This window comes from Panthera tigris, chromosome A1 (assembly GCF_018350195.1).
Source record: "Panthera tigris isolate Pti1 chromosome A1, P.tigris_Pti1_mat1.1, whole genome shotgun sequence".
Classification (NCBI taxonomy): domain Eukaryota; kingdom Metazoa; phylum Chordata; class Mammalia; order Carnivora; family Felidae; genus Panthera; species Panthera tigris.
In genome coordinates, this window is record NC_056660.1 from 150533052 (window position 1) to 150545381 (window position 12330).

General features: G+C 38.1%; 1 protein-coding gene across 20 annotated transcripts in view; it reads right to left on the minus strand.

Moving 5' to 3' along the window:
• Nucleotides 1-12330, minus strand: part of MEF2C (myocyte enhancer factor 2C) — a 154369-nt gene that overhangs the window by 36017 nt on the left and 106022 nt on the right. For 19 of the 20 annotated variants that reach the window (XM_042989718.1, XM_042989711.1, XM_042989705.1 and 16 more), the window contains one exon: nt 1550-1693. In XM_042989718.1, coding sequence (XP_042845652.1) covers nt 1550-1693 — 144 coding nt within the window. Of the gene's footprint in view, nt 1-1352; nt 1491-1549; nt 1694-12330 lie in introns of all 20 variants that reach the window. The other variant, XM_042989769.1, reaches the window with a different exon arrangement.

The window sequence follows — 12330 nt, forward strand, 5'->3', positions numbered from 1 at the left end:
ACTGTGGGTGTGTTGTATATAGTACTCGGTTTTATGAAACCTTTAAGAATTTAAGGCATTTAAGCTTTCTTTCATGATACAATATATTAATAATGATTCAACAAAATCTCTTCCGCTGACATTATTTCACTTAACAAAAGAAGCAGACATACTGATGAAGATAGAAAGTTTAATGTTCATACATTTTATAAATAACTTTTAAAGTGTTCCTTTTAATTCAACACAGGTTGTTTGTACACCTACTATGTGTAAGGCATTAATTTATCCTGTGAGTGTAGTTGTGGACTTAGCCTAGAGCTCTTGTCCCCAAATATCTGCACTTATAATTGCTGAGGCGTATTTTCACTGCCGAATCTTTCCCAACCCTCAAGTTTAGGGTATCTTGCTAACTTACAAAAAATGTTCTTTTTTTGAGAAAGGAATTAATTACCCACTGAAGAGTTTGTATAAAATGAGGGTTTCAGACACTAACATTGGTTATTCAGAAAGCATGTGAGCCTCTGAGTTTCATCACTTTTATGCCATAAAATTAACATGATTTGATTGATGACAGAATATAATAAAGGTATGTACGTTTCCCCTCATTCTGTGGGCAAACAAAATAATACATGCAGAGTTATTTCTCTTAAATATCTGGCAAGGCATATGATTGATTGTTAGAAATTTTTTGACTTGGTTAAGACAAAATTTAGCCAAATGTTAAAGCATGGAAAATGTTGGTGTAGGCAAAGCGAATATTCTGATAAAGCTTTAAAATCACCCCAGCACACAAACATGTTGAAATCTTACCATTAGGTTTTCATGCAGTCTGTTTCCCTGCAGCGAGCATTAGCTTTAACCCTTCAGTGCTGTTGCTGAATCTCATGTTTAGGGAGACGGGCTGAAGAAGCTTTATTTGGAGCCAAGCTTTTCTTTGGGGGGCTGATGGCCAGTTTACATGAGAGAACTGTGGCTCCCATAGTGTATTCGGTCTCAGTACAAATATACGTATGTTCTATAGTAAATCCTCAAGCTTGTTCAGAAGGACATTCCAGCGTTTTACTAATGCACTGTGATTTGTGTGAGATGTGTGTTTAAAAGATTGTGTAAATTCAGGGCATGTTGCATAGATCTTTCTCTTCTTCCTGTAAATATTCTACCTCTGAATGAACTTCTGGATGGCAACTCTTTTAGATTACATAATTTCAGCATCCCTCGGGGTTTGCTTTCTAAATGCACTGCCCTGTGGGGTGAGATGGCTATTTTATTGGTTTGACTTTCCAATGCTTCTTACAGAAAGTCATCACTGAAAGGGTTAAGGTATGTTACTGCAGCGGTTATCAGCAGACCAGCCATCTACCTTTGGTACTTACAGGAATTTTATGACTCTTGATCATATTATCAAATTCTTCATTAATTTTTTTGTATTTTTCTTCAGTGCGTGGGGTGAGTGCATAAGAGGAGTCGGGATCGGGGCTTTCACAGCCTTTGTTCTCTTTCTTGTTCAAGGCCTGCCAGGTTCAGAGAAATATCAAGAGTAAAAAAAATGAAGGGTGTTCCGAGTACTTACACACAATCTTTGCCTGCTGATCATTAGATCAATATCTTCGTTAATTTTCCTGTACTTGTCCTCAGACTCAGGGCTGTGACCTACTGAATCGTCTGCATCGGGATCTGGGCTGTCACAGCCATTAAGGCCCTTCTTTCTCAACGTCTGAAATACATAATTTGGAAAGTTCAAACCTAGACAGAGGCTGTAAGAGACATTCAGGGGTGTTATAGTAGTTCAAGCTGTCCAATATTTCGGGTTTTTATTACATATGCTTTTTTACATTAAAGAAACCATAGAGAGAACCCATGAGTGATTTCAAAAGTGCACTCATTTCTAGTTACAGAAAAATAAAAGGGCAATATTCCGCTTACAACCAAATTCAGTCAATAAACAAAGATGGCATGAGGGCTGAAATTTCATGGTACAGAATTCATACATGCTTCAAACATCCAGTGAGAGACAATTACAGAAAAATACGAGCAAGGTGGCAAATTGCAACACTATCTTCCCACAGGAAAACTAGAAATTAGGACATTACACAATGATTTCAGAATCTGTGATCACGACAAAAGCAGAAATGTCAGAAACAGAGCTCTAGTTCGGGTTTAGCATAATTGTTGGTACTCATGGTGTCCTGCCACCCCCTTAGGCTATGCACTTGACAGCAAAATGCCGTAAGAGAACCCAGCTCATATTCTCACGAAGTACCCAGTGAGAATGTTCAGACACTGTGATCGTACGGAGAATTACCTCTGTGTAGTTTGTTTAGAGTTCTATACTTGTGAAAATATGTACTGAGAGTGGTAATGCTGAGAAGTTACCTGCCTAAACATAGGCTGAAAGAAAAGTCACAACACCTGAGCTTAGCTTACCATCAGCTGGATAAGGAAGCCAGAGAATGCTGGAAGTAGGTAACTAAGTCAACAACTATCAAACTAGCAAAAGTTCTTCCTGGTTCCAGCTGAGTAAGGTCACCCTGAGACTGTCTCCTGACACATGAAAGTGAAAAGTCGGTGCCTTATCCTGAACCTCCTGTCGCCTGAATGTAGGTCTGGTCTAGTCTCAGCTGTCACAGAAGGATAAATACGTATGTAACATGGAAAAAGTATGAGTCAGGAGTCCTGAGTTTTACTTTCCCTCTCTCTGTCCCTCTCCCTCCCTCTCTCTCTCTTTCTTTCCTTTTAACTGATGGTTGTCAAGTTAATTGTACACCATCTGATTTACAAAGAAAATGTTATGTTTTTAGAGATCATAAAACTTCTGATTAATCACACAGCATGCCGTGTCAATTATTAATAGACTGGCAACATTTCTGAATTTTCCTGGTACTACCAAAATCGTTTTTAAAGAGTTGGGTACCTAAGTGTCTCTCATTAATGGAAAGTTCAGCGGAGCTCATCTTTATTAAAGACAGAATTCACATACAAATAAAGCAAAAGCTGTGACATCAAGCTAAGGAATTCAAAGCTGAGATAACACTCCATCTTTAATTCATGCAATTGGGGAAAATAAATAAAACAACATGAGTTATAAAGGGAGTGTCAGTCTTAACAATTTAAACTCCTTGGCTCTTATCAATGTGTAACAAATGTAACACTTAAAATTAGTTTTTTTCTGAGGCACTAAAGAGTTTCACTTAAAATCATACTAAGAGAGGTACCATTTCTAATACATCTATGAGACACTGCAGCTCTGTAAATATTTATTAATGTTATTGTGGTATAATATAACAAATAAACATATGGCTACAGCTTATTATGTGGTATAATGTTTGAATATTAAAATGAGTATTTTGACACAAGATGATAATATATATGTATACATTTATAATCTTTGGGAATTTATAATTGGTGGGGCCACCTGTCCCCCTACCACAGATCTATAGCCATCATTTTTATCCAGAAGAAATACCTCTGGAGAGTTCTTAAAATAATATTACAAAGAATGTCACAATACATTACAATAATAGTTATTTTTTTAAAATTTTTTAAATGTTTATTTATTTTTGAGACAGAGAGAGACAGAGCATGAATGGGGGAGGGGCAGAGAGAGAGGGAGACACAGAATCGGAAGCAGGCTCCAGGCTCTGAGCCATCAGCCAAGAGCCCGACGCGGGGCTCGAACTCATGAACCGTGAGATCGTGACCTGAGCTGAAGTCGGATGCTCAACCGACTGAGCCACCCAGGCACCCCTACAATAATAGTTTTATTCACTAACTTAATTTCCTGTTTTAGGCGGTTTTGTTAGCATTATCTCAACCACAAGCATATTCTTCTGGGTGATAACTCTTTGTTATATAATGATGTTTCTGCTTTGATCTCCATATATCCTTGAGCTTTTAAGAATAATTTTGCAGTGCCTTGCATCATACTCCACATATTTTTCATAAAAATTCACCTTTGTAGGGAAAGATGTCAGGTCAAGAAAATATTATCTGAGAATTTTCAAAATCTGCCTATATTTCTATAAGGCATAATAGGAATATTCTTATATAAACCTTCAGTTTAAAATCTTATCTTATAGAACATTAATTTATAGTCTTATCTAGACAGTAGATTCTTCAATGTGCACCCTAAAAAATTACCCAATAAATCTTATTGTAAAAATTATAGTTGTTTTGATGTGCAGATTTTTGACAACAGAACGCAAGGGCTAGGAGAGGCCTATCAACTGTCATTACTATCCATCTGGCACATACATGTGTGCTAAATATTCTTATGAAGCTTTTGAGGGGAGATACTGCATTCGGTTTACAAAAATTCAAACATCAATTACACTTCATTGAAAGATCTCCACAAATGTTAACTCATTATCTCTCACAAGTGCTTCATGAAGAGTTTAGGGAAACCTCATGCCGGGTCTCAAACCAGCATGGCCAAGCATGATTGGCCTTTCAGCCTCCTGCGGTGAGCGACGTGGGGCCACCTTCCCCTGCCCAGCCTTTCCCACACTCGTAAAGTGAGGGATGTGGAATAGATGTCTCCCACTCATATGTGACTATAGCAGTAGAGTGAACGCTGAAATAAATTAGGCAGAAAAATTTAAAAATTAGGCTGTGGGAAAACTTTAAGAATGAGAATATTGCTAAAATATTGGTATTTCTTAGATGTCAAATTTTAGAGTGGGAATGCTTATTACTCAATAAAGCACTTATCAGTTTTTTGGATTACAAAATCAATTAGATCAAGAGCTCATTTTGTACCTAAAGAATTACATCAACTGTTAAGCAAACAAAGCTAGTGCCATGAAGTCACAAAGGAAACAACGGTGAGGGGGAAGGGTAACAGCGGCTCCTTTTCTCTTAATAAATTCTTTTTGTATCTAATTACATTATCTTTCATTGAACATCACCAGTATTTAAGTAATGAAATATCTCTAAGAGCGAAAGGTGTATTGCAGTCTTATTTCAAGTTAAATTGCATTATTTAAAAAGGGGGGCATTCTGAGATATAGAAATACAAAATCCAAGAGCAAATTAATACTGAGTTCCAAGTTCCCATAATCACATAACTAGAACACTGAAAAAATTGTTCAAAAATATTATCCTCAACTGAGAGCTTGTAGACCACATTTCTGCCAAGAACAGATGATTATGGTAGAATTACAAAGCTCTGAAAATGGATGCGATGGCACAAACTTAAATACTATCATGTGAATGTGGAACTATATGGGCAGTCTTATCTTTATTATATTAAAAATCTATAGCTGTTTGAGGATGGCAAAAGAATTACTGTTAGATTCAGCCAAGTCTGTCTTTATCACAGTAATAAACAGTCAGTAAAAACTAAAGGGACTGCTAACTGGGTAAATAATGGGTAAATAAGCATTATTCTTCAGGGCTTTTTTTTTTTTTTTTTGGAAAAATGAAAATCTCTGCCTCTGGTCTTTGAAAGCTTCTCTGATCTTTTACAAATGTTATTGGTCAGGTAATGTAGGCACTTAAATCATCATCACCATCATCATCATTATTATTACTACAGGGGCTAGAAGTCTTGGCTGTATATATTGTGTCTCTCAGCTGACTACGTTTTGAAAAGATTTATTCTGTATGTCAAGAGAAGGTAAGAGGTCTACTGAAACCAGCTTCTCTGGCTACGTATCTAAAGAAACTCTTCCCTCAGAGAACTCTGTAAATCTTGAGTGAGTCTGTATACTGAATTCAACTTTCCATGTGACAGTGACACTTTTGGGGTAGATCAATTGACTGCAGAGGCTTCTGGGATGTTTTCACAAGGCAGAGATTGTCATGCAGTGAGCTGAGAACAGCCGTTTCTTAGAGAAGTAATTAGATTGACAGAAGGTGACATACTCCAAACAATAAACGGGAAAAGGAGTCCAGACAGGTAATCCAAAAACCACGTGGAATCTCCCCTCCCAGACATGTGGACATATGGACCCTGCATTAGTACATTTGTTCGTCAAGACAACTTGAAATACATATAAACTGATGATGATAGGTGACAGGTGCTTCAAAAATTCTAATGAAATAGATGTAGGGAACAGATTCCATTTCGTTACTGAAAGGAATATAAATGAAAAAGAATGCCACATGGAGCTCTCATTTCTCATCTTAGGCATTATGTTATCAAATCCCTTCTGTATACAATGGTTAAAACTGATTTCCCTTTTTATAATTGTTTCTTGTTAGTAATAAAGAAATAACTAAGTTATTGGTCTTTTTCAATTAAATGAAGCTATATATTTTATATTTTTGCTATCTACATAAAATTAAGTTTCTTTTAGAGCTACCATCACAGATTAAAGCTTCCAATCGTTCAACTTCTTTCCATGCCTGCAATATTAGTCCTCAAGAATATATATCTTCATCATCTTCCTTTCTTTGTACCTACCCACTCTACAGCAGCAATTTCAAATCCTTTTGCTAAAAGCCCCAAAATACTCATTAATTTTCTTAAAAGCCAAATAATCAACCTTTCTTGTACAGCTAGCATTACCCTTACTTCAGAGGGTTGATGTGTCAGGAATTATCTCTGCTAGTTGCATGAATGTCATGTTCACACAAAAGCCAAGAAAAAAAAAGGCATCAACTTAGAAAAGGTAGTTTCCTTTTCTTTCATTCTAAATCATTTTCGCGCTTGTCTTTCATAGCTTTATGAAAATAAGCATCCGCTCTTAACAAGCAGAATAATCTGCAGAAAGTAGTAAATCCATATTGGAAAAGGAGGTGCAGCTGAAGTGGACACTGCCTGTAAGTGAAGTTTCTGAGGGTATTTTGTAAACACCCTCCCACAGCTGTGTGCTGCTCCCAAGTGCCTTGTTAGTCCCAGCAGCCCTGAGCCCCGTGGGGAGTGGCCATCAGGGCGATCTGTGCGCAAGGACTTCCTTCACTTAAAATACCGTCAGCAATTAGTGAAAACCTATTACACACAGATACTGTTTGGTGCACTTATGTTTTAGAGAAGCAGGCAGCACAAATTTAAATTAAAAATCTTTGAACTGTCCTATGATATGTGCTGTGTGTGTGTGTGATTTCTAGCACAGATTACTTAGACAGGGGAAAGATCAGGTAGAAAGAAATTTCTCCATAGGTTTTAATTACCAAAACTGTAAGCATTGTCTGCACTATCTTTCCTGTTCCATAGTTCTTCTTTGTTCTTAATATAGAAAGGAAAAGACACATTAAAATACTGCAAAGTTACTACAATCACTAGGTAGACTTTAATTAGACAAGCAAATCATATCTAGTACAGACTATAAAAAACTAAAATTTATCCCAACTTATTCATTAGTGGTGAAAATATTCATAAAAAATTGAAAATATAAACCTTAACAGTATATTTCCTCTAGGTAATTAATGCTCATTCTAACTAGATATTAACAGCCTAAGGAAAGGCTGGGAAGCGCTGGAGATTTTCATTGCTTCGTTTTATTCCTTTCCTGAAAAGATAATCGTAATATTGGACTTGAAATTTTTTTCACTGAACAGTTCTTCATCTTTAAATAATAGAAATAAAAGGGACTAATTAAAGATTTGAAGACTTTTAATGTATACAACATAAACACCCACCCATGCCTTTTAATAACCACAAATTGTGTCATATAAACAATCAGATGGTGATAGTTCCTAGAACTACTGGTACTCTAATACTGGACTAGATCACCGAGGATCCTCCTCATGTCTTACAGGGGGAGAATTAATGGTGCCTAATCAATTGGTCTTTCACATCGCGTGTCCTTGCTCAAGCTGGGCTTCTGGAATGAGCCCACCACTATTGTTCCTTGGATTTGGACAGTCCTCCTTCAAGGCAGAGCTAATACATTAGCTCCTCTTTGTAGACTTCTCTGATCACCAGAGCTGAATTGATTTCTCCCTCATTCATGTACTCACTCATTGTATACATTTTCCTATTAGAGCCTTTATCGCATATTATTACTTATGTTTTGTCTCCCTTGCTAGCTCATGAAGCAATTAACAAAGTGCCTTCCTTTCTTCACTTTTGGAGTTTCAATATAGAACAGAGACTGACACACTTGTAGATGCTTAAGAAATGCTTGTTGAATGAACAGAACACACATTTCCACTTTAATGTTAGTGTATGCAGATATTTCAAGACTGGACCAAAGCTGTCTGTCTGGCCGGAGGCAGAAATGGCAGTGGGATCCAGACCTCTTGATATATATTTACTAAGTGCTACTATGTGTCCGGTGTTACGTGAGGTCTTCTGGATACAAAGATGCATTCCTGAAGATATGATTAAGAATTTCTGTTTACATGGTTTTTTTTTCCATAAGTGAACTCCTGGAGCTTAGGGATTGTTTACGAGTCATTTTGTATCACCAGGACTTAGCACAGGCCTGGCACATGGGAGAAGCTTAATAAATGTTTGCAGCATTAATGAGAGACTGAATGGATGGACAAACACAACAGGAAAGAATGCTCAGATACTAGAGGCAGAGGAGTCTCAGTGTGTATTTTTTCAATTGTCATTTCTTTTTCACCATTTTATATTACTATTTCACATTATGTTAAAACTCCATTATTATTTTGCTCTTTTTAAGTAACTATTATAAATTGACTACTTTTTGAAATGTATCACTTTTGTAAATTTTTTTTTTAATGTTTATTTACTTTTGAGAGAGAGAGACAGAGTGTGAGCCCGGGAGGAGCAGAGAGAGGGAGACACAGAATCTGAAGCAGCCTCCAGGCTCTGAGCTGTCAGCACAGAGCCGGACCTGGGGCTCAAACCCACAAACCATGAGATCATGACCTGAGTTGCAGTCGGATGCTTAACCACCCACACGCCACCTGAAAAGTATCATTTTTAAGTGAGAAAACAATGCAGTATGAAGCTGATTATAACTCAGGAGATTTATATCATTAAACACTTAAAAATTAGAGTACTGGTCTGAATACAGAGTGTCAGAAAGAACTATGCATTCACGAAAGCTTTAAGGTAAAAAAGCCATAATCATATAATCTCAGCCCTTGAAACGAGTAGCAGAAGAGAGGGCACAGAATTCAGCATGGAAGAAAAAAAGGGAGTGGTATTCTAGGCAGAATGTGTAAGGGTAGAAAAACAAAAACAGAAACCTTATAGTGAAGAGCATGGGGAAACTTTTGTGAATGTGAATCAGATCCTATAAATTTGAAGTAAGCATGTTTTAAAATTCTTGGGCAAAGTTCATCTTTTCCCCCCATTTTTGGATGTTGGTCTACTGCTCCACTATTCTCCCGGGCTTTGACATTGGTCTTATTCTGGGCCAACCTTAGCCTGGAGGATTCATGGAAAATCAGGGTGATTTTAGGGCCAATCAGATGATTCAGGCTGCCTCAGGATAGGTCAGTGGGTTGATGTTTTTGTTAGGAATTCTTCCACCACACCTCTTCTGGAACCTGGACAAGGCATGCATCATGAGGCTGGACGGGAAAAGGATTGAGATGGAGAAGTTTGGCACACTTAGCTATGAAATGCTCCCTGATATTCTGAATCCAAGAGAGATCTGAAGTAAAGTACTAAGCAGGGAACATTTAATATATAATGATTGAAATGCATGCTAAAATATGCAGTTAATCTTAATAGTCTTTCTAAAATAAAAGCAAGCTAAAAAAATAAAAGATGGGATAAAAAAATAAAAGGCTGGCATATGAAGGATCAAATTGGAAGTGGGTTTGAAGAATGAATGATGTTACTGACTTCTTAAATAAGGAAGGAAAAGATAGGACAGAACTAACAAATTAAACAAAGGTTGGGAAAGAGAGGAGAGGAGTAAATTAACAAAGATTGGGAAGGAGGATTTTTGAAAGTCTAAAATATAAACGTACCTTCACCTACTAACCTTTTTCAACTATGGCATTTTACTTGCAAATAGGTTACGGGGACAAAAAAGGAAGAATATTGGGAGCACTGATTCTTTAAAAATAACACGTTGAAGCATCTTTTAAAAACCATTAATGACTTATTTTAACAAAAGAAGATGTATATGTATATACATAAGTTAAATCATTATTTTTGTTTCCAAGTTGGCTCTTATCTAGCTGTAAATGCCTTTTTATTCAAGTTGGGTCAGTGCATGATTAGTCATGATGTGGGAGTAGCCCCCACTGCCTATATTTATCATCAGCTCAGGACTGCCATTTTCAGTCACCATACTTCCTCATTTCTACAGGATTCCCACGATCTCTTCTTCTCATTTATTTCCCCACTTATGTTGTTGAGTATAACCTATCCCTTCATCCATTCCCCTCCCATCTTTCTTTTCCTGGAAAACCTCACAACCTAGTTATCCAAGCTGGAAATCCAGAAGTCACCCTTGACTCCACCATGTCTTGACTCAACAATTACTATTTTTTCTGTTTGGTCTCCCATCCTCAGTCTGTCCTCTGATCCCACTTTCCAGTCAATCCTTCATCCTACTTTTGGCAGGGTCTCCTGACAATGCAAATCTAATCGTAGCAGTGCTTTCCTTATAAACCATGGCGGCTCCCAATGGCCACAACCACTGGTTTTCACAGCAAGTCCTCCCCTTCTTCTCCAGCCTCATTCCTTCTCTTCTCCCTCAGCACTCTGGGTTTCATCAATGGGGAACTTCCTACCATTTCCCAAGTCAGTGTAATAACACTGTTTTGATATGTCATTCATTCCTGTCTAGAATATGTTTACTTCTGCTCTCTGATATATGAACCTTAGTCATCCTAGGCCACCTGTTACCTAATGCCATCACTTGCCCCGTGAAGCTCTGTCTAGGCACTTGGGGACCCCCTTCTCATGTTATCTAATGACATGTCTGCTTCACCACTAGGTAGTGAGTTCTGTAAGAGTTGGGTATCTCTGGTTCCTGCTAGAGGGCTGCAGTAATACATGTGGGCTCAGTAAAGGTTCTCGTAACTGTTTACCGCATAAATGAACAAGCAAACAAGCTTGACAGTCATACTTTCTAACACTGTCAGACTTGCTGAAATGAGTTGGGTAGTCTCCTAAGATGGCAGGGTTATTTATTTGTTTTAATAACATGAAGTGAAAAATGCACAGAACACAAGTTCTGGTAAGTTAAAGCAAGTTCTAAAACCACTTCATGATTGTGGCAATAGAGTATCCTTTTGGCAGTGGAAACAGTGGAGGTGACACAGAGACTATTTTGGAGGGGGTGCAAATGGTCATGTTTGTGTGTGTGTGTGTTTACGATTGCTCAGAGTTCTGTGGAGGACGGGCTGTTCCTTTCCAGCTCCCGGTACTCTCAGTCACCACCAGGAAGACATAACATATTGAGAAAGTACTGCAAGAGGTGCTTTTGGGGATTGTCTTCTCTATTTCTAGGTTCTCCTTTAGGAGAAAGGGCATCACCTTTGATGTGATTTGAAGAATCTGTTAGTTGGGATCTGCAGTTTATCACTAGATTATGTGAAAAGCAGAGTGTACACAGACCATTCAATAAGGGAACACAGAAGAAGATGTGAGGTTCACAACTGACTGACTTGTGTCATGACAGTTCTGATCACACCTGAGAATTGTACTTGAGATACCCAAATCCTCATTTCTGAGATAGCGAGGGACTCCCAGATGAAGGTTAAATTGCTTCTTTTCCTAACACCAATCTCCTACACTAGGCCTCTGCCAGGCTGAAGAGAGTAAAGAGTTCCAGCGGGCTTGACCCTGGTCCACTTCTCTCTTGGGTTGGCCCTTGGACTGTTGGGGGAAACCCCTGTTTGCCATTCACTCCTGCTGTTGTAGTTTCCATGCCTTATATGCACCAATAATAGATTTCAGTCTGGGATATGACCGAAAATACTTCCCCAAGTTCTGTTCTATCCCTCCATTTATTAAATGGCAGAGAGATTTTTAGGGACCAATTCTAGATTGTGAACACAGATTTTATTTATGGAATCTTCAACTCCTTCCCCATAGTACCAGACATTCAAACAATTTTTTTTCTAATTGATTTCTCTCTCTCCTGATAAACCAGCTGGCTCACCAATGAGTGGCTATACGCCATTCTATATAGATACTTGCAGATGGAAAAGTTTTGATTTTGGTTATTCTAGAATGATTGGATAGTAATGATGGGAAAGGGCCTCTTAGCCTTTGCCTTCCCAGCTAGCACACCCTGTGAGTATGCCCTGAGAAAACTAGCCTACAAGTTAATTCTGAAGGATGAGCCATCCAAGAGAGTGATATCCACAACTGTGTTAGCACACACTGCTCGATGCCCATACTGCTCTGACGTGTGACCATGAGGGATCAGGGCCCCAGAGCATTGAAGGGATTGTGTGAGAACAATATGTACATCACAGCTACTGTGGCTGCCAGATGAAGGGAGAGCCTCGGTGCTTTAGAATAAA